At 42.5% G+C, this 23,854-nt stretch overlaps 1 protein-coding gene across 2 annotated transcripts in view; it reads right to left on the bottom strand.

Moving 5' to 3' along the window:
- SDAD1 (SDA1 domain containing 1) overlaps window positions 1-23,854 on the bottom strand; it is a 46,989-nt gene that overhangs the window by 21,495 nt on the left and 1,640 nt on the right. For both annotated transcript variants that reach the window (XM_075607774.1, XM_075607767.1), the window contains exons 2-11: window positions 19,800-19,904; window positions 17,855-17,953; window positions 16,377-16,487; window positions 15,452-15,523; window positions 14,928-15,028; window positions 6,598-6,655; window positions 5,435-5,509; window positions 5,094-5,195; window positions 3,331-3,400; window positions 2,223-2,326 (exon numbers count right to left, since the gene is read on the bottom strand). In XM_075607774.1, coding sequence (XP_075463889.1) covers window positions 2,223-2,326; window positions 3,331-3,400; window positions 5,094-5,195; window positions 5,435-5,509; window positions 6,598-6,655; window positions 14,928-15,028; window positions 15,452-15,523; window positions 16,377-16,487; window positions 17,855-17,953; window positions 19,800-19,904 — 897 coding nt within the window. The remainder of the gene's footprint in view (window positions 1-2,222; window positions 2,327-3,330; window positions 3,401-5,093; window positions 5,196-5,434; window positions 5,510-6,597; window positions 6,656-14,927; window positions 15,029-15,451; window positions 15,524-16,376; window positions 16,488-17,854; window positions 17,954-19,799; window positions 19,905-23,854) is intronic.

Raw genomic sequence — 23,854 nt, forward strand, 5'->3', positions numbered from 1 at the left:
AATACATAACACGTGTACCAACGCCTGGATTCATATGCTGCTCCTGAAAACAGACAGACCAGTCTCTGTATAAACAGGAGAAAGCAAAAAGGAGCGCCCAGAAACCAATATTCAAAATACAAACATTTTACTGGTAACAGATATACTCTACGCGAATTGCGGTGTATGGCTTCTTCAGGAGTCTAGATAGACTCCTGAAGAAGCGACACACAGAAAAACGCAGAGAGTCAGGCGTTTGGAAACAGCACTTTCCAGAGCAGAGGACCAGTGCTGGGAAGAGCCCAGGTTATGTCATCGGGATTCCAGAACCCGGAAGAGACTATTGCGGAAGCAGTGAGGCCTGGAGTGGGTTCAAATGTGACTCACCTGGCTCCCAGGAGTCACGGTGGCACCTCTAATTTCATACATTGATTTTAATGACTGACCCCTATGTAAGCATGCAATTGTAGGAGGGGGGTGGTGTTGTTCCTTTTATAAACCTTTTTTTGAACCATCTGCACTATTTTTGGTCTCCCTTCAGTTCTGCTGTACAGAGCCTATCACCATTCACGCTTGCCACAGTTTGGGAAATGCCCTTTATTTTCCTGCAATTCGTGCGTATAACCATTGGAGTTTACTGATTAACTGAAGACCTGCTGGGTTCTGCAATACTGCTCTATGATGATTTTTTTCTCCTCCACAAATTGCCAAATGAAATCATAGGAGTGTATTTGATGGAGCACAGCCACCGGGGCGGCGCCAGAGTACACTCACCTCCGTTACTTCGTCCATTGCAGAACATGGGCTGGTCGCGTATAGAAACTATAGGAGAGACAAAGGCACCAGTGCTTTCGAATTTCACATGCCAACACGATCTCCCTTGTCAGTCTCAGGTGTAGCTCCTTACTCAGCCTTCCGGCTGATAGTCAGGCAGAATGCAGGGAGTAGAAACCTGTTACAGCTGAATGCAAGCCACACTATGCGTTTTATAGCTCTCTCGGTCACTCCGTCAGGGGATGGCTTACACGAAGATTGTCTGACAGTATTTAAAGGATCCCTCTTAATGGGGTAATTGCTCTAATTGGCACAGAAGCAAAATTAGTAGTGTCAAACAGATGAAATAGTGTGAACATAAACTGAAAAAAAATTACAATGAGTGATATAGTTACCAGTACCTATAGTAATACAAAAATGTATCAAAAACAGTATCAGTAAATGTACACGCGGTCTCTGCAATACTACATTTATGGATCACGGGACCTATCCTATTTGTGAGGAGCTCCGTGTTATATTCTTAATTGCAAGGTATAGATAATATTTGTGCTTTTATCAATTCATTTTTTATTACACTTATCCCTAGTGCGATTTGTCTTTTTTCCTTCCATTCCTGATCTTTCTCCGTTATTTTATATGGATATGAACAGCATACTTAATTACCGTTCTGGATCTTATTCCGTTTTATTGCGTTTTTAATAAATGTATAAAATGGTCAGCTTTTCACACTTCAAAAAAAAAATTCAAGGAGTTCCGCATATTCTTTAAACACAGTCAAGATGTGTATCTACTTCAAGGGCTGGTCGATGTCTTTGGCCTAGATTGCCCCACTCTCACTCGTTTTGCAAATCCTCGAGCTTTCAGAGTTGAAGTCTCATCCGGGACACATCTCCACATAATATGCAAATCACTTATTTCCTGATGCTGTTACTCAAGGTCCTGGAACTCCACTCTAAAATTGGTACGTATCTCTCTCAGCTGACTGTCGTCATGAAATTTCTCAAGCGCCTCGGATGTGGTCGCTAGATTTTCATCATGATGATGAAACCCATGATGGGTTGTCCAATGTATTGAACGGTCGCACCGCTATTCTCATCCAGCAGTTAGTTCCCAGCGACTCGTGCACACCAGATGTTTCACCAGATATACTGACCGGCTTCGTCAGGATTCATGGACTTTTTAATGGGGGTATTAGTGTTCATTGTATTCTGTATTGTGTGATATTATGTTTGTGTGCTGCACATTTATAATTTTTACATTTGTAATAAATTGATATTTAATAGTATTTTGTTCAGATGACAGACACACACACACACACACACACACACACACACACACACACACACACGTTATAATTCTGGAGGGTATGTTTTCAAAATGGTATGTTTTGTAGGGAAGCTTTTCAGTTTCCTAGACTTTTACACCAAAACCTTATTCCCAAACACTACACTTAACAGACCCTCATTTACCTCGTGTATCCCAACCAGTCTGGAGATCAGGTCCATGAGCATTATTTTCACTTCAAATCTTTCCTTGGAGGTTTCTAGCTGCTTCAACAGCTTCTCTGCAAAATCTGCAGTCAAAAAAAACATTTAAAAATACATTTGATTCCGATTATCAGCTTTTTACCTATTGATTGTGAATTCCTTGAGCGTCCTTCTGTAGGACACTTTGCTGCTCAGCTATGAGCCAACTATTGTGTAGCTATTGTACTGCAGTCAGCAGCACACAAAACTGAGCAGCAAAGATATGCTATTGTAAAGGGATAGATCAACCGTGAAAAAGAACAAATATTAATCATATGCTTAGTGGTTTAAATGTACGCCGTTTCTTTAATACCTGCCCCTGCTACAGGCATACGATGCCTTTCTGGCAACGGAGGGATTAAGACAACTAAGTATTTTAACATTTCATGTTTCAAGTGCAATCAAATGCATTGGATAATTTTTACTGAACCTTAGCAATCTACGCTTTTTGCCTTTTTGGTAAAGTAAAAATGATGCCATTAGTAGCCAAATACCTTCTATTGAGAGGTAATAGGTTTATGTGCATCGTCTTATTATAATCCACGATGCTATCTTATCCTATGTTATTCAAGGTTATCAAGAAAGTACACAAATATGATCAAATCAGTATTCCTTGTCTTGATTAAGCATACACATTTTCCAATTAAGGATCCTAGTAATTATTTGTATGCATATATTTATATAGATCGTAAAATAAAACAGAATACAAAATTGGGATAAGGTAAAAAATGTTTTGTCCTTTTCCCCCAAAGAGCTTACAAAGTAATTGGAGTGTCTGGAAACCTCGATACAGTGGGGCACATGTATCAAGACACAGAACTGCACCATATGCATCAAATAATAAATCCCACTGATATCAATAGAACTTTTTCTTTGATGCAGCCAGAAAAAAGATTTTGCCCCAGAATTAGGCCATTTTCCGTTCATAAATATACCCAAGTATGTGTAATGTAAATACATTGGTCCATAGAATGCTAACAGATTTAAAGTAGCTGTGCTTTTATCATAGGATAATCACATCAATGTGCCTTGTTTCCAAAGCACTGCTCACCTTGGGGATCGTGCACCAAATGAATAGCGGAGAAGTTAAATACTTCCGGCTTTTTCTTCTTTTTGTGTTTCTGTGCAATTCAGAGTGACAATAGGAGAAGAAAAAAAAAAACTTAATTTGTATATATTGCTACTTGTGTCAAATAATTCACACAGTAAAAATACATTTATGGCAATTCAACTCTTCAGGTCTGTTAAGGGGACCATCCTTGGATTAAGGAACATTAGATCTGTGATTTCATGTTGCATAGTTAAGCTTTTAGGGGGATTCCTGCTTTTTAACTGAGCCAAGGTAATATATTCAGAGAAACACACTTTCACTCTCGCCTATCCCCACCCTTGTAAAAAAAAAAAAAAAAAACATACATTGGCCAATGTATTGAAAACGCATGTATCAATATACTGTAAATGCTGATATAGGATAACTATATGTTGTCTAAATTTAACATAGGTTGAACTCGGACATATATATTTTTCAACCTCATCTACGCAAGTATGTTCCTCTATTATAATGTTTAATGACGATCGCCACCCTTGTAAAAAACAAACAAAAAAAAAACATACAGTGGGGAATGTACTGAAAATGCATAGATCAATATACTGTAAATGCAAATATAGGATAACTATATGTCGTCGTCTAAATTCAACATGGGTTGAACTCAGATAAGGTTAAATATGTCCATGTAAGCATGTTACTCTATTATAATGTTTAATGATCCTCTGAAATATCACATTTCATAAACTATTACTTCTCAAAGTGTTTAGAGAATAAACATACATATATATATATATATACATATATACATACACACGTCAGGGCACATAACAGTAATAATGCAAAAGATTGGAACGGGTGCTCCTGCTAAAGAACTAAACTGTACTATGTAAGAGAGTCAAAGCAGCACATAAAGTGGTTCAACATATGTGTCTTTACTAGCTCAACGTTTCGGCTTCGCAATGGTGACTTTTTCAGGAATCTTGAAAGAGACTCCATTGGGAAACCAAAATGATGAGCTAGTAAAGACACATTTATTGAACCACTTTCTGTGCCTGCTGTGTTGACTGATATATATCCGACAATAGAATGCATCAAAAATAGTAGTAGTCATCTCCACCACTAAAAGGGTAAACAAAACACCAACCATTCATTAAATGATATTAAATAACAAATTCTTTAGGTATCTAGTAGTCAAATACCAGAATATTTTTAATTCCTCCATTATTTTTTTGCAGTTCGTTTTGGACAGATTATATATTAAATGGAAACATGATAGGTTAGAATAGTCTTAACTCAAAGCTGCATTTCCTTTTATCATATAGTGTGCAGAGGTCATCTTCAATATATGTTTCATTTACTCTTAAACTCCCCAAGGTGTATAGAGCACAGCAAAGCAGTGCACTGCCATAGTATATAATGGGTTATAAATTCGTATGTTTGATCACTATAATCACAAACATGAAACATTTTGCTTTTTATTTTTTAGTGAAGCTGCCGAGGACCAAACACTCAAAGTGATAGGTAACACTTGAAAGGTGTATTTAAAAAAAAAGGCTATGTCTCACTCATTAGGTATATGTGCCATGCCCCAATAGTAGTACAAGATCAAAGCGATGCCTGCTGTACCTTTCAATTGTAGCATAACATCATACCAATGTACCTTTCAATGAGAATAGAAGATCATGCGTAAAACCGATTCAAAAGAAGTGCAATACTATAGCTAGGTCCCATTTGCTTTTCAATAGTAGTCTGGGACAAGGTCTTACTTTTAGAACTTTCATGGCTTTCTCCATCTTCTTCTTGAGCTTTGTAGTCTTCTTTCCCGTGGAGTATCTCACCATCAAGTCTCTGGCGGTGGGACCTTCATTCTTCAAGTGAAAACATTTTTATGGAGAACTCCAGTTAACTGAATAAAACACATTCACAGAAAACATGCATCTCCCATCAACGGAACAGATCTTATTACTGGTACTCTGCAATTAGATACAATTAAAATATACTACAAGAATTGCTTCTGCAGAACTCCCAAATCACAGAAGTTTGACTAACTCAGACTGAGTGGTAAGCGATGTTCATTATCAGTACGGCCAAAATATAAAGGACTGACCTCTGATTCTGAATCACTATCTTGTTTCTCAGCCTCGTCCTTCCCAATGAAGAATTTCAGGGCACCAACCAAGATCTGAACAGAAAGAAAAAAATATTATATGCATATTATATGAATTGCAAACTGGTGGTTACAGGTTTATGTTCCATACATTTACTTTTGTTATTGTACAACTACAGACTGTAACACAGATATATGGTTTTATTTAAAAAATATTTAAAAAAAATTTGAAACACTATTTTTGCTGCACCTGTAAGAGACTTATCTGGATGATCACGTTAAACCATTATTATTTAAACGTTAACCCAGCTTAGTGATATAGCAGACACAATGGAACCGCATGATTTCATGGCACCACCGCTTAACAATTACAAGAATAAAACATACACTGCCCATCATGTCGTGGTCTAGGCCAACTTAAGCTACTTTTAAATGAATCGGTTTTCCCCTCCAAAAGGAAACATAAAATATTCAGAAAAGGATCACACATCAGGTAACTGTAGCCTGAATACGTTCACTATTATAGTGTCTATGCGTTCTGCCGTACTACTCAATTTTTGGGAGCAAAATACTTTGATAGGTAGGTGGAGGGTGACAATGCCCAGTTGTGTGCCCAAATTGCCTTGATACATAGACCCATATGCTGCCAAACAACAACAATGGATTAATATGATTTACGTCATTTCTTACCCTAGGTCCTAGGATATACAGGATTCAATAACATTATCAAGGAAAACAACATTTCTAGGTTTACCACCTTAAAATAAATACTAGTAGATATACAAACAAAGGTAATTAATTTGTATGCATCTCAATCACAGTTCAAAGGAAGTTACAATCATGCACTGAACTTAAAACATAAAACTCAGACTGGCATGGTCTTGTATTTGGGCATTGAGGGAAAGAACATGAAACAATATTTATTGTAGAAATACTTTAGGGAAGAAACTCTAAACATAGGGGCAGGGTTCCCCCGGTGAATGCGCTATACAAGACATTGAGATAGATAGATAGATAGATAGATAGATAGATAGATAGATAGATAGATAGATAGATAGATAGATAGATAGGATAGATAGGATAGATAGGATAATGATCTCGCAGTACCTTGAGAAGCAATGTAAACAAGCAAACTACTGGCAGCAGATTCAGGCACTTCTTACCTTTGCGACTTTTGAGAAGCACGCTGTTGTAATCACATTGACCGTTTTGGCATCGTTCCTATAATAAAATATAAGTGTAACAAATTGTAGAAATTAACAGAAAGAAAATTAAACATTGAGACATTTTGTGTCAATACACTGCACAGAACATATCACTAAAGTGGCGTTGCCGTTTTTTTTTTATTTTGACTAGAAGGAATCAAGGGGTCTCTGGTGTTAATTTCAACTCCAGGGAGCCACTGCTTCACAAGATACTTCTTAGGGCGAGTCCCCAGTCAGCACTGTAACACGCGCGCCCGGCGGGGGACGGGACGACAGGGGACAGCGCGTGCATAGCGATCTGCGGTCTGGGGGAGCGTTTGCGACGGGAGGTGTGGCGGTGGGTTTGCAGGGCCATAACCTCACGCAGCTGATTCGCCCTCATTGGCTGAACCGCCGGCGGGGGCGTGGCCAAGCCTCCGTCGCAAAGATGAGTTTAAATTTCCCTGCCTGCTGGAAAACCTGTCGCGCACCTACAGGGTACTAACTGGGACAGGCCTGACTAGGGGGGCGGAGCTTGAACGCACAGCGCACGCTGTAGAAGGGACTGGGGCCGCCCCCTATGGCTGCGTTCATAGTAGAACGAGCTACCTTCAGCGCTCTCGGCACAGCTCACGTGACCCGGCGTCATGCGGGAAATACAAACGTGTTTGTATCGCGAAGCGCCGGTCTCCCTGTAGCACATGTGCACGCGCTAGCACTATGCGCGTATGCATTGGCGTCCAAGTGTTTCAGCGCGAGCTCCGTAGCTTGCGCCGTATCCTGCACTATGGACACAGCCTGGGCTGCTGGCAGAAGTCCCGGCTGGGCATGGAAAGATAAAATGCAGCACCATGGGTAGTAAGCTCCACCTCCTGAGATAGGACAGGGACAAACTTGTGCGTGCCCTTTAAAAAGGTCACCCCCCCCCCCCCCTTTACCTGTGCAGTATTGTTCATAGTAATACGTGGTTAGGTAAATACATTTTCAGGCACATAATCCCTTAAAAATACATTTATATTGAACCGTAATTTGAGGGGGGAAAATGCGATGTGCTGCCTTATACACTAAAGGAAATGAAATTTCCGGTAAGCTAAATGTTAACTTTCCTTTCCGTCCATCTGGCAGCACCAGGGGATTTATTACAGCAATAGCGAGGGAGGGAAACAAAACAAGACATTTATTACAGCCTGTAAAACTTTTCTACCAAAAGTCTGCTTTTTGGCTCGCTTGTACATCAAACTGTACGATGGTGGTGGTGATCATTCCATATTGGCCCACTATGGCTTGGTTCACAGACCTGTTGGGTCTATCAGCAGAGCCATGCTGGATATTACCAAACAGGGAAGACTTGTCTCAAGGCCAGTACACCACCTCAACATAGAGAAACTAAGATTGACAGCCTGGAAACTGAAATGAAGATAATGAAGCAACAGGAATTCTCTTCATCAGTGATGGAGACCTTGTTATAATCTCGTAAAAAGGTGACCTCCAAAATGTACACAAGTTTGTAACAAGTTCGGTAAACGGTGCAGAACAGAAGGCAGCAGTCATTAACATGACCCTATATTTTGTTTTACAGCAGGGTTTCCAGAAAGGTCTAAAACCTCACACCTTAATGGTTCAGATCTTGGGAATAGGAGGATACTGCTTGATCTTTTTGAGGACTCTCTAAATCATCGGAACTGGAGGAAATGTATAAAAGTCAGTCTGAAATCCCACTTCAGTGTCATTGCATCTATATGTTCTGAACAGGCTTTCCGGTAGAGGGAACAGAATCGGTTTAATTTTGCATTTCTTCCTCCCTTGCCACCAGATCCATCCTGGATCGCCCTAATTTACAAACTACTTGAGGAAAAACTTCCTGATGGACAGATCACTCCCCTTGCTAAATTTCCCGACAGCTGAAGACTGCAAAAAAAAATTCTTTCCCACTGCTGATATCGTGAGAGTTTCTTTCTACCCACAATAGAATCCGCATTGCTTCTTTCATGACTGCCGGACTTCTTGTACCCCCTTGAGATTATGTGGCCGTTACTATGTTGTCGGTATGTACTCCGATGTGCTTGGAAAGCTTCCAGCGCTTTGAAGATTGCCCTTAGTTCTTGCAGGTTTGATGGCAATCTTCTTTCTTCATGCCATTGCCCTTGAATCGTGTGTGTTTCTGCCAGTGTGCTCCGATCCGAATTGACTGGTGTCTGTGGTGAGCACTGTCCACTCTGGATTTTTCAAGGGACATCTTGTTCGCAGATAGCCTCTCCATTTCCGCCACCACCTCAGAGAACTTCTGGTCCGTAGTGATAGCGAGAAGTGCTTCTCTAGTGACCTTACGTCTCCGTCCCACTCCCTTAGTATCTCTGCCTGAAGTGGACGCATGTGCAATCTTGCCCATGGCACTGCCTCTATGGACACAGACATAAGCCCTACTACTCTCAATGCTCGATGAAGCAATATGGTTGAGACAGTCCTCCGGTATCCAATGGTTATCAGGTTTTTTGTTCTGACCGTTAGCAAAATAAAACTTTTTTGGAGGATTGTATAGAATTGTACACCTAGAGGGAAAAAAATTGGAGTTGGTCTCAATTTGCATTTCTCCCAATTGATGACCCAGCCTAACTCCTGCAGAAATTCCAGTACATACTGGATGGGATTTTTCAGGAGTTAATGTGAAGATGCTTTCATTAGCCAAATCGTCCAGATAGGGTACTATAGATATACAGCTCAACCCCGTTCTAGCGCGATCAGCTTATAACGCGGTCTGAGCGTGGCTCATGATTTAGAACATTTCCAAGTTTTTTTTAACATCTATTCAATGCTTTATCGCTAATGGACACACACACACAAGCCATGGGGGTGCCGCTGAGACGCCGGGTGAGGAACAATGGGAACTATAGACATAGTGAAGGGGTTGGATTTGCTAGGCCCACCCTCAATTAATCATGTTCATATAAGTGTCAAGAAAGATTAGAGCTGAGGCTATTAATTCTCTTGTTTATACCACCTCGATCATTAGTAAGTCAGTTTTATGCACCGCTCTGTATCAGAGGCACCGCATTATTTACATGCAGTATGACAGACAAAGTAACTCAAGAACTCAACTCAAGAAACACATTCAGAATCGTTCCCCCATTCAGAAGCGAGACAGTGATGCTTCAATTAAAGTTTACTGCATCTCATCATATTGAATAGTGGCCTTTATATCTGCAGTTTAATAACTGTAAAGTGTTTGAGACGTTGGTGTATCCTTGGAAAACTTGTGTAAACATAGAATCCGGAGTAACTTTGCCGATACATTAGTAGAAAAGCCGAAAGTCGCTATTAAATCACTGTGATCCATTGTGATTCAATGTAACTGCACATTTCTAACCGTTTTATGTAAACACAAGTAAGCATATACAGAACAATGAAAGCTACTGTACTCCGATAGAACAATTACATAATGCACTGTCTGGGGGATATTTAGCATACTTAACCAGTAAGCCACAGGCTTTTATTTTAGAAGCAGATCTGCTATGCTTTTGGTACGTAGCAAACATGCTTCATCTGACTGGTTTTGCTACTGTCACTTTTCACACACAGATAGTAGCCGCCTCGTCTGACATTGCATTCCCTGGCCCCCCGACTCACCAACAGCTGCTCCTGCACGGCTGGGAGAGCCTGCTTGAGATCACACACACACGCACACACCTCTAACCTGGGTGTGCAGACGAGGCAGGCTCCCCCGGCGTCCCTGAAAGGTTTGGTAGTGAGAGGGAGTTGAGGAGAAGCTGCTGTGCGGGGTGATCAGTGGCCGGGAGATGCGAGTAAAATAGGCATGAAGATGGGAGACTGCAGCCTTGAGTCGCACACACTCCCCTTACTACTAGCAGTGCCTGCAGCTCTCCAACTGCCTGAGACACTGGGGGAGGGTGGAGAGACAGACAGGGACAGCAGGAGGGAGGGTGGTGTTGCAAAGAGCTATCCCAGCTCTCTCCCCCTCGTCGGACGTGTAACCCCGGTCTCGGTGACCATTTTTTTTCCGCAATCCCTGTTATAACGCGGTCACATTATGTGGACCCCAAGCACCGCAATTTAACGGGGTTCAGCTATTCCCTGATTGCTGCCGCCCCCACTACCATTGCTGTTGTGAATACTCTGGGTGCGGATGATAGACCCCACAGGTGAATTGATCATGCTTTATTTAGATTCCCTCTCGAATGGCGAACCTCATGAAATGTTGGTGAGCAAAGCAGATGGAAATATGTAAATAGATGTCTCTTAAAGTCATTTGCTGGCATAAAATCTTCTGTACTAGAATGTTGACTTTATGGACTCCATTTTGAAATGTTCCCTGCGAACATATGGATTTAGGAATTTTAGATCCAAGACTGGCCTGAATCCTCATGATGCTTTAGGAACCATAAACAATGGAGTATGTTCCATTCCCTTCTAGATGTACCGATACTACCACTTTGTCCACTTTGAATTTTCGAACGGCTTTTCTTAGTGTCCAATAAATAAGAGGACACACCTATTGTATAATTGCCTAACAAAACTATTTGGAAGGAAAAAAAAAAAAAAAAAAAAAGAAGAAGAAGAAGAAGACACACTGGTGAAGGGGTGATGATTAACCTTTTCACCAGTATGTGAATTCAATTGAGTAACCTCTCCCTATTAGCTAATGTACCCAGCGATCTGTTATTTTTTGCCACCGAGTAGCAAACTGCTGGAGTCTTACCCCTATTTGAGGACTGATCCTCTAGCATCAGGACGTTGGTCTCTGGAAGTTTAGGCCCCCATTGATCTTCCTCTTCTGGCTCTTCCCCCTGGTCTAGTCATGGAAGAAGATGACAGCCCTCTAAAGCTCATGAATCCTTTTTGAGATGTGTTGGGCCACCAAAAACCATCTGTGGGCCTTGGTTTGTCTCCTGTCTTGGTGTAAGTCTCTCGACCTTGTCATCTGTTAATTTTTCCACAAGTTTCTCTAATTCTGCTACTAATAATAAGGAGTCTTTGAATGACATGGAACTAAGTTTGCTTTTGGAAGCTGCATTCATTAACTAAACGAGCTGGTGTTAAGAGACCCATGCGCTGAGCTGTAAGGGGGTGAATTCCATAGTTGCATCGCACAAGTAGTCTATGTCCAGACGAATCAAAGGGAATCATTTCAGGATTTTATCTCTTTTAACCTTGGTTGTTAAGTCTTCTTCTACTTGCGTCATCCAGGCTCTTAATGATCTTACAACGCTACATTTGGTTTGCATAGAGAACCAGCTCTATCTTCTTAATGCACCCTTCGCTCTCTTCCCAGTCCGATTCCTGAGAGTTGGCAGAGTAACACCTCTGATAGTTTTTGTACGTAAAATGACATAGGTTCTTCTCTGTGCATCGAAGTTCCTGATGCAATTTGTATATTTGTGGTTTGAAAACTATCAAATGTTTGCCACTTTGCTGACAAACTATCAAAGCCCTGGATTTGGATGGGATTTTCTTCCTTTGCCAGTTGCTTTATGCAGAAATTGCATAGTTTTTTCTTATATTTGTCAGGTAAAGGTTGTTCCCAACCTGCACAAGGAAAATGTTTGGACTTTGTAGTCACTTTTTGGGTCTAACATCCCCTGCACTGGGTTCCTGAGGGACTTCAGGATCTGCATTGTGAGGAGCTGACATCTGTAGGATATATGATATACTATAAGAAACAGTAATCCCCCTTCTCCCAGACTAAGGCCTGGGACATAGCAGGTTCAGCCGCGCTGAGCCGCGCTCCTGCTCTGCCTCGCCGGCTCAAAATGGAGCTTTTTCCTGTCCTTGCAGGCGGGGCAGTGAGCGCGCTCTGGGGGCGGGGCGGAGGCGTGTCAGGAGGCGGAGCGGCAGTCGGGGCTAGTCCCTCGCTCCCATTGGATGTGAGCAGTCACGTGACCGCTCACATCGCTTCCCCGAGCGGCAAATTTGAAACTTGCCTGTCTCGGCAAAGTTTCTGAGCCTCCGCACGCATCGGAGGGGGAAACTATAGCCGCGCTGATGACAGATGCAGGGGGCTAGTGCAACTGCTCAGCGCAGCTCAGCAAGGCTGAAGCTACTATGTCCCAGGCCTTACCTGATTCAGAATATTTTTCCACCGAATTATTTCCCTTCCAATACTTGCCATCAGACAGTAGAAAAGGTGTTAATCCGCTCAGAATCTGCTTTCCTCTAGTGTGTCTCCTCTCTCACATCACTTGTCTGTCTGTGTGTTCCTGGTTTTTAAAATGCCCGCTGGTCACGTGATGTACTACAACCAGAAGTGACATCACACTTCCTGCTTGTGCTCCCTCCAACAGTCGTCCCCCGCCCCCCAGTTGCTTTTGTAGAGGAGGAGGCAGGGGTGTCTGTTGATGATTTGATCGGTGGGACTTGTTGGCGTGGGGAGGGGGTCTGGGAGAGGAGGCGCCTCTGAGCACGCAGAACTGCGGAGTGATCTGTTCTCCTATTGGCCTCCGGCGCACCTTGTGACCGTGTCGCCGCACGAGAACACAATCTTGTTGTATCGCCTGCTGGCTGACGCGCCACAGCACAAAGGGGGCCAGGAAGCGAGGAGACACCGGGGCCTGCTAGTGAGGCAGTAAGGGATTGGTGTGACCATCGTCACCAGCTGGGACCTAGCCTAGCGGAGGTGGAGTTATTACCCACAGTGCTGCCTTATGGACGCAAAGGAAAAATGTCTGTCTACAATTCCCACAGGCCAATAGGAAGACACGGTCATCCCTTGCAGCTTCCTATTGGACCGCGTGCCGCAGAACCTTTAGAGGCAAGTGTAGGGGGGAAACATTGCATCACACAGGTCAATGGGAAGTAGTGACATCATCTGCTGTGGCTTTCAATTGGGTCCCATGACATGAAAAATTTAAATACAAGTAACCAACCACCGCTATCAGGGGTCGCAGAGAGGAAATTAACGAAGCTCAGGTAAGGGGACCCATTTCCCGTAATGCAAAAAAGATAAAAAAGGGGAGCCACTGGGGTCTAAGGCAAAACTGTTGCTTTTAGGCGGTATTTACAGGTATTAACTTTTTAAAGCACTATGGCTGGACATTAGTGGGAGTTGGAAAGTTAAGTTATCCTGCAAGTGACTATAACTGGCCTGCTAATAGTAGATTGCAGTCTTGCTATTTTCCACCTCGAAAAAAAGTCTTAATAAAAAATAAATACACTTGACCAAACAAAATCATCTCCAGTGGCATAGTTTATTTTTTTTGTATCCAACTAGCAAAAAGAAACAAGATTATAGTCAGCTTCAAAGACTTCCTTAACCTGAAATCACAGTACCACAAAATGAACTGACTCGCAAGGTCTTATTCTATAAGCTGCAAGAATGCCATGTCGGCACCATCACACAGGAAGCCAAAATTGACTTTGATCCGAACTTTCCATGCAATAGTGCAGAAAAGGCACTCTCGAAGCTTATAGAATAAGCCCCATAGATGGGCAGACTTTGTCCATACGTCAGCAAGTCTCACCAAAAAGGATGATAGGCACAATTATGCAAAGAATTTTGGGCCTTCAATCTACAAGCAAGCATATCTATTTTTTTAAGTGAAACTTCTTTGCTGGCACCTACAGAGTTTTCATGGGAAAAAATACATACCTTGTAACGAAAAACGGCAACGCAAGTGACGTCACCCATGCACAAAAAAGCACCATTCCAAGCCGCTCCAAGGTTAACATTATAAGAGGTCGTGGGCCGCTGCGCGCATGCACAGAACCCAAAAGTCACCTCTCCACATTCGAAATACAGCCCTTCAAGCGTATCACCTGCGCACAACTACCCTCGGGCCCCTAACGGCGGACAGTGGGCATGCACACAATTGCATACACGCGCACACCGCTGTACATCTTAACGTGCGCCGCGTCACGCCCGCAGTCAAAGGCTGCTCATCCGCTCATCGCTTTCATAGCCGTACCGGAGGCTGTGAAAGCCTAGCCATGCACCAAGTCCCCCCTCGCCACCTCCTTACACACGCAGACTGCTTGCCCTCTATCCACACACTTCATGCTCCTCTACTTATGCTCATGTGCGCGCACACTGACTAACACACACACACACACACACACACACACACACACACTATAAATATACAAGTGCACATAGCTAAAACACGCATTCTAAGTCAAACTTCTTTGCATTTTGGCAGAGAAATTGTGTTTTTCGATTTTTAATTAAAAACATCACCATCACAAATACAATTTCTGTGACAAAACAAAGAAGTTTCACTTAAAATGCTCGTGTTCGGAGACCACACTTTTTTTTTAATTTCTCAGTGTCGCAAAATATTTAACTCCCTTGTTCAACTCACCAAATGTTTCTTTTATACAGCTCAATCATGACATCTAGTGATATCTTTGCTGCTATCGCATTGCTGTCCCGCAGCATCGTGTACATAAAGTTCTGTAGAGTCTAACAAGTAAAAAAGACAGGGACTTGAGTCTGCACAGCATGTACAGGCATACCCCGTATTAACATACGCAATGGGACAGGAGCATGTATGTAAAGCGAAAATGTACTTAAAGTGAAACACTACCTTTTTCCCACTTATCGATGCATGTACTGTACGGCAGTCGTCATATACGGGCATAACTGATGTAAATAACGCATTTGTAACATGCTCTATAGTCTCCCCGCTTGCGCACAGCTTCGGTACAGGTAGGAAGCTAGTATTGATGTTCAGGACGTGCTGACAGGCGCATGCGTGAGCTGCCGTTTGCCTATTGGGCGCTATGTACTTACTCGTGAGTGTACTTAAAGTGAGTGTCCTTAAACCGGGGTATGCCTGTACAGCACATATAGTAATATCTTCAGCAGAGTGAAAGTAGCACTTACCGTATTCACTTTGTTGTTCTTGTGTTTGGCATTTATATTTTTCACATCTGTCACAATGTGAGTATATAACGTCTAGAAGAGAACGAATAATAGATCAATAAGTTTCCCTGCCTGTCATGTAGGAGCAGAAAAGGTTTGCATTTTACCCTAGGTTGCATCTCTCATTGCAGGACACATTGCCGATACCCATGACAGCAGTCAAAAACAAGTTGGGGGTTACACTTTGTGGAGTTAACATTACCAGTTACAATCGCAGAAGAAATAGCTGCCAACGGACAGTGATCCAGGGGGCATAATATTGCAGCAAAGACAAAAGGGACCAAATGGTCATATTTAAGAAAAAAAATTAAGAGATCTTATTGATGAATTGATAGATGAAGTAACTGTGAGCATCACATTTCATTGAATAGCTGGCATCGCTCTTGCAATGAAGCAAAAAGAAAGTGAATATGGTGCTCTTAATGTGAAGTAGTGAGAAATGTGCAATCAAAGTGCTCAGTGAAAAATAAAAATAAAACAGTACAAAATGCATCTTCAGAACCCTTTTGAGGATGGTCATATGTCTTCCTCTATGTGGTACTTGGTAGTATAGATGGTGGTAGGTACTATACCCCCATCATATATACCATCTGCACTATGTGTGTTTTTTCGCTCGTGCAAGGAATGGCTTTTGGCAACACTGGCTGTCTAAACATTAAACTTGACTGCCGACAATATATTTTCCCCCTTAAAGTCGTTTGCATCAAATAATGTGAGTGGGTCATAATACACGAGGGGAAAAAAAAGTGAAGCCAATTTTGACATCTGCAAGGCTCTCGTTGTTCAGCTAGATGAGCATAAATGATCTTCAGGTGGGAAAAAAGAAAAACAAAAAAAAAATGACTTGGTATGGAGGATAAATGCAACCTTGATACATATCACTTACCTTCCTTAGAAGTTTATCGTGACATCTCAAAAGCTCAAAGAAAAGCTCCAGGATGACTGTGGGGCTTATTAAGTTCTTGTTCCTTAGGAGGATTAGAGCCTTGCACAAGGTCTGTAAAGCACAAAGAATGTGTGTCCATGAAGGGAGCACTGATAACAGCAAACAAATTAATATGTATAGAACATGGCACTCCTGTCAAATAATATATATTGACAGACAAAAATGTTGTGTGTACCAAGATAGATAGACTGCTCCGATACAGACAGTCAACGTTATGGCAACCCGTGGCGCTCTCTGCAAGGTGAAATAGCATATTAGCCCCACGCCCTTCTCACACGCAGCTGATGGCCGCTTCTCCCACTGGTGCAATGTGTATGTCACTCAGTAGAGCGTCACAGGCTGCAATACCATTGGCTATGTCTGTATATTGCCTCCCCCAATGATTAATTGTATTTCCATGTGTCACTATTAAGAGTGTTATCACCGTTAGTTGATAGTGAAGACAGTGTGATTGACCCCACACAGCCACAGTTTACAAGAAAGGAAAAACTGCATCTGTAATACGAAGGCAAGGGGAGAAGCATTAGGCTTGTTCCCCTGTGGCCGCGCTGAGATGGCGTGTGCGGCGCACACAAGGTACGGCCCTCTATGGGCCCAGGCCCAGAAGTTGCCGGCGCATCCCGGCACAATGCGCGACCACATTTCCTAAAGACAAGAATTTTGTCTCTTCTTGTGGCGACAGAGAGCTGGCCACGTCACGGCGGTTCAGCCAATGAGGGCGAACCAGCCATATGACGTCATGACCGCGCCACGCCTCCCGTCGCCAGGAGTCATCAAGGTCGCGCTGCTGCCAGGAACGAACGCTGCCAGACACCCCGTCGCGCGCACTGGGGCCTTAGCCTCTAGCTTTAACAAACTGAAGTCAGAATAGTTCCTCACTCAGCGCACATTGTAACTAACTCTTATAACATTCTGTTGTAAGCATCTTCAAAGTTCTGAATTGTGCTGAGTGATGTGCTGAGTGATGTGCTGAGTGATGTGCTGAGTGATGTGCTGAGTGATGTGCTGAGTGATGTGCTGAGTGATGTGCTGAGTGATGTGCTGAGTGATGTGCTCAGCACAATTCAGAACTTTGAAGATGCTCACAACACTCAAAACAGAACGAACAGTGTTTAAGAAGTAGATTGTAGTTTTTAGCATTTTGATAAAATAATAAATCCATCTGATCTCAGATGCACTATTAGAAAGGATTGGGATTCCTCAGAATTTCACGCTCCAATTATAGGGTTCCTTAGCCCCAAAAAAGGTTAAAAACTGCTCTAGAGCTACAAAACTGTTACTGCAAATGTACTGTTAGCATGAGACCTGTTAATTTCTGGAGCTTCTTGCCAGGATCATTAACCGTTTCAGTGATGTTGCTCCAGGGGTAATGAATGCTCAATAAAGGATATTCTAGCACAAGGTTGACATATAAATACCATTCTCAGGTCTGAATCCATCACTGTGTGTTGGGAGTAGAGCAATGTTTTCAGCTGCTGAGGGAAATCTTCAAGACGCTCCGGATAACAGTGAGCAGTCTGAGAAACAAAAAAAAAACAAAAAAAAGGAGGTCAGGAAAGCAATTGAATGTTTTCACTAGAAACGTTAAAGTTGTTGCAAAGTTAACAACTGTTACAAAAGAATACGACTGATGTTTAAAAGCACAAAAAAAAAGTCAGCACAACCTGTTTTAACATTATTCTGCACTCCAACCACCTGGCATGTCTATGCATCAAGGCAATTTTGGATTAGAACCAGGGCATTTTCACCCATGGGGAGTGTCAGTAGGAGGAGTATTAATGGGCTTATGTATCAAGGCAATAAGTGTCTGAGGCTAACTAACTGCACCATATTCAATTTAAAAAGTCTTTTTTTTGCCCTGGAATTGCTCCACTTTTTTCTTGATATATAGAGCCTCTAAACATTAACTACCACAAATCCGTTGTATCTTTTTAAACATGAAGATTATTAGGCGTCTGTCCTGTTTGTCCATCTCCCCTGCCCACCCAGATCTTCGTAGCTTAACTTCCCATTTGATATGGTGCCACAGGCTGTATGGGAATTAGATATATGATAGAACGCCACAGTGGTTAAATTCTGCAGACAAACGAAATTACTGAATACAGCCACATTTTTACTGATCTCAAACTTCTAAGTATCCATACACACGCGCGCTGTATTTAGTATTACTTTAATTACTTGTATTATAAACATCTAAAAAGTTGAGCTTATTTAAATTGCATCTGCAGTCCTATCTTCCATGTAAAAAATAAGACAGAGTGGGGTTATTTATTGAACTGCAAAAGTGCAGATCGAGGCACTATCGCAAAGAAACCCATTTACTCCAATAGGAATTTCTGTGCGATCGTGCTCCAATCTGTACTACGGCAGTTTAACAAATAATCCCCCGAGAATCTATACAGAGGACGACTTGGTAATTAGTAATAACGTCTTTCAGGCCAGGTTTCATCGTTGGCAGGTCATTGCTTTTTGATACGTGAAGGGAGAATGTCTTGCTGTAGTTATCAATGAGAAAAACCCGTTGAATAAACACAGCAATTAACCCTTTGAGTGCCAGTCAGACTTGGCTACAACGTCATGGGATCTAGCATACTCCAGGGACCAGATGATGTAGAAGCTACGTCTTAAAGTTCCTGCTCGTGTTAATAGGGGAGAACGCGTTCTGCGCTCCTGCGAAACAGAAGTAGACTCCTTCCCTTGCGTCGTAAGTAATGGTGCAATGAGAAATGTCGGTGGGACGGTGGCATTCTGGCACTCAAAGGGTTAACGTATCTTTTAAACTTTTCTTGTATGTTTTATGGCTATAAAGCCAGCCAGTGTACACAAAGCTTTTTCGGAGATAGTATACTAAGGGAAGCATACAAATTCAAGATTAGTGCATAATACATAAAAAAAAAAAAAAAAACATTAGGGAAAGGAGTCCCAGCGCTGAGGAGCTTACAATCTAATTGGTGTATTGGAATATATACAGAAACAAAAAGGAGAACATGGAAGGGCACATTGTATAGTGCTAGTTGAGAGAATAAGTGTGCATGAAGTCAATCATATGCTCATTAAACAAGAATATTGAAACGTTTCCTTGAAAAAGAAACATTTCAGATGGGCATTGAAGATGGAGATAGAGGGAGCTTGATGACAAGTGAAGGGAAGCGTTTCCAAAGGTAGGGAGCGACACAAGAGAAAGATTTCAGGAAGGAAAGAGCAGTAGAGATGCGAGGGACAGAGAGAAGACAGCACTGAGAAGAGCGAAAAAAAGGTCAGCAGGTACACAGTGAGATCTGAGAACAGAGATATAAGGAGAGGCAGAGGAGTGAGGCGCTTAATGCGGTCATGTTTAAACATATCATTCCTGTAGATCCTTACCTGTGCCATGAACATAACAAGTGTAGACAACTCCTTATTTGGCTTATCTGGCTGCAGCTTGAAAACCTCGACATTGGACAGGTAATGATTATACTGCTGTAAAAACTATAGAACACAAATAAAAGAGTATTAGATTTATTAGTTTATAACTACAGCACTGTACTACTCTTTGAAACAAACAAAAAATAGCAGACAGCTCTACGACTACATCTATTTTCTTCTAACGGAAAAAATAAAAATAAAAAAAAAACATATATAAAAAAAAAAAACATTTGCCATTAAATTACCTTCAATACTAGAAACACAGCATTAACCACTTTCATAAAATGTGCTGCCAAACACTTTGTAAGATTGTTAAATAGTTACTGTATGAAGCTTAGAAGGTGATGTATTAATGAAAAGGAATCATAAAGAAAGGGTTGATGTCACTTGTAAGAATGCCACCTCAGACCTGGCAGATTGTTTTCACAGTAAAAAGAGGTTAAAAAAAAAAAAAATGAATGCAGACCCAGAAAATGAAAAATCAGATTGAATAAGAGATATATTTCTAATGTAATTTTTCCATCTGACACTTCCCTAACTTAAAGCTGGTTCCCACAGGGCACAACTGTTGCAAAGCACTATCAGATCAGACATTAACATTAAATGATGATGCATGCAAATAATAATAATAGTTTTTTCTCTTGTATAGCGTTGCTAGTGAACATAGCGCTGTACAGACAAATTTTTGCGTGGAGCTTACAATCTATTTTGTTGTGCCTGAGGCACAGGGAGATAAGCAGATTTACACATTTGTCAATATTTAAAGGGACCAAGTGACGAAGACTTTGGGTTCTGAGACAGAAATGACATTGTAAAAGGATGAATCACAGATAATGCAAGTGAAAATTATGCCTTAGAAAAAGTTGTTACCAGTAACTGATGCCCTGATGCATGTGATATCCAGTCACCAATGACTAATATCAGAGGGATTTCAGATTTGTTACCTAAAAATGCAATTTTAGTTGAAAAATGCTGATTTTAATACATTTTTGAACCTCCATTCAAGTTTATGAGAATTATGACAAAAATAAGAGAGACACTAATCAATTAGTTGACAGGTCTGAAAATCACTTGTTACAGTATAACTTTTGGAGGCTCTGCATTAAAAGATTATTTTTTTAAACCTCCCCAGCAGCTGCACCCAGACAAGTTGCAGGGGAAGCTATATCACGGGGAGCAGGTAACATATATCGCGGGGAGCAGGTAACTTATATCACGGGAAGCAGGTAACTTATATCACGGGGAGCAGGTAACTTATATCGCGGGGAGCAGGTAACTTATATCACGGGAAGCAGGTAACTTATATCACGGGGAGCAGGTAACATATATCGCGGGGAGCAGGTAACTTATATCACGGGGAGCAGGTAACTTATATCGCGGGGAGCAGGTAACTTATATCACGGGGAGCAGGTAACTTATATCGCGGGGAGCAGGTAACTTATATCGCGGGGAGCAGGTAACTTATATCACGGGGAGCAGGTAACTTATATCACGGGGAGCAGGTAACTTATATCGCGGGGAGCAGGTAACTTATATCGCGGGGAGCAGGTAACTTATATCGCGGGGAGCAGGTAACATATATCGCGGGGAGCAGGTAACATATATCACGGGGAGCAGGTAACATATATCACGGGGAGCAGGTAACTTATATCACGGGGAGCAGGTAACTTATATCACGGGGAGCAGGTAACTTATATCACGGGGAGCAGGTAACTTATATCGCGGGGAGCAGGTAACTTATATCGCGGGGAGCAGGTAACTTATATCGCGGGGAGCAGGTAACTTATATCGCGGGGAGCAGGTAACTTATATCACGGGAAGCAGGTAACTTATATCGCGGGGAGCAGGTAACTTATATCGCGGGGAGCAGGTAACTTATATCGCGGGAAGCAGGTAACTTATATCACGGGGAGCAGGTAACTTATATCGCGGGGAGCAGGTAACTTATATCACGGGGAGCAGGTAACTTATATCGCGGGGAGCAGGTAACTTATATCGCGGGGAGCAGGTAACTTATATCGCGGGGAGCAGGTAACTTATATCACGGGGAGCAGGTAACTTATATCACGGGGAGCAGGTAACTTATATCACGGGGAGCAGGTAACTTATATCACGGGGAGCAGGTAACTTATATCGCGGGGAGCAGGTAACTTATATCATGGGGAGCAGGTAACTTATATCACGGGGAGCAGGTAACATATATCACGGGGAGCAGGTAACTTATATCACGGGGAGCAGGTAACTTATATCACGGGGAGCAGGTAACATATATCACGGGGAGCAGGTAACATATATCACGGGGAGCAGGTAACTTATATCACGGGGAGCAGGTAACATATATCACGGGGAGCAGGTAACATATATCACGGGGAGCAGGTAACTTATATCGCGGGGAGCAGGTAACTTATATCACGGGGAGCAGGTAACTTATATCACGGGAAGCAGGTAACTTATATCACGGGGAGCAGGTAACTTATATCGCGGGGAGCAGGTAACATATATCGCGGGGAGCAGGTAACTTATATCGCGGGAAGCAGGTAACTTATATCACGGGAAGCAGGTAACTTATATCACGGGGAGCAGGTAACTTATATCGCGGGGAGCAGGTAACTTATATCGCGGGGAGCAGGTAACTTATATCGCGGGGAGCAGGTAACTTATATCACGGGAAGCAGGTAACTTATATCACGGGGAGCAGGTAACTTATATCACGGGAAGCAGGTAACTTATATCACGGGAAGCAGGTAACTTATATCGCGGGGAGCAGGTAACTTATATCACGGGAAGCAGGTAACTTATATCACGGGAAGCAGGTAACTTATATCGCGGGGAGCAGGTAACTTATATCGCGGGGAGCAGGTAACTTATATCACGGGAAGCAGGTAACATATATCACGGGGAGCAGGTAACTTATATCACGGGAAGCAGGTAACTTATATCGCGGGGAGCAGGTAACTTATATCACGGGGAGCAGGTAACATATATCACGGGGAGCAGGTAACTTATATCACGGGAAGCAGGTAACATATATCACGGGGAGCAGGTAACTTATATCACGGGGAGCAGGTAACTTATATCACGGGGAGCAGGTAACATATATCACGGGGAGCAGGTAACTTATATCACGGGAAGCAGGTAACTTATATCACGGGAAGCAGGTAACTTATATCGCGGGGAGCAGGTAACATATATCACGGGGAGCAGGTAACATATATCACGGGGAGCAGGTAACTTATATCACGGGGAGCAGGTAACTTATATCACGGGGAGCAGGTAACATATATCACGGGGAGCAGGTAACTTATATCACGGGAAGCAGGTAACTTATATCACGGGAAGCAGGTAACTTATATCGCGGGGAGCAGGTAACATATATCACGGGGAGCAGGTAACATATATCACGGGGAGCAGGTAACTTATATCGCGGGAAGCAGGTAACTTATATCGCGGGAAGCAGGTAACTTATATCACGGGAAGCAGGTAACTTATATCGCGGGGAGCAGGTAACTTATATCGCGGGGAGCAGGTAACTTATATCGCGGGGAGCAGGTAACTTATATCGCGGGGAGCAGGTAACTTATATCGCGGGGAGCAGGTAACTTATATCGCGGGGAGCAGGTAACTTATATCACGGGAAGCAGGTAACTTATATCGCGGGGAGCAGGTAACTTATATCGCGGGGAGCAGGTAACTTATATCGCGGGGAGCAGGTAACTTATATCGCGGGGAGCAGGTAACTTATATCGCGGGGAGCAGGTAACTTATATCACGGGAAGCAGGTAACTTATATCGCGGGGAGCAGGTAACTTATATCGCGGGGAGCAGGTAACTTATATCGCGGGGAGCAGGTAACTTATATCGCGGGGAGCAGGTAACTTATATCACGGGGAGCAGGTAACTTATATCACGGGGAGCAGGTAACTTATATCACGGGGAGCAGGTAACTTATATCACGGGGAGCAGGTAACTTATATCACGGGGAGCAGGTAACATATATCACGGGGAGCAGGTAA

The sequence above is a fragment of the Ascaphus truei genome, chromosome 1, assembly GCF_040206685.1.
Source record: "Ascaphus truei isolate aAscTru1 chromosome 1, aAscTru1.hap1, whole genome shotgun sequence".
Taxonomy (NCBI): Eukaryota; Metazoa; Chordata; class Amphibia; order Anura; family Ascaphidae; genus Ascaphus; species Ascaphus truei.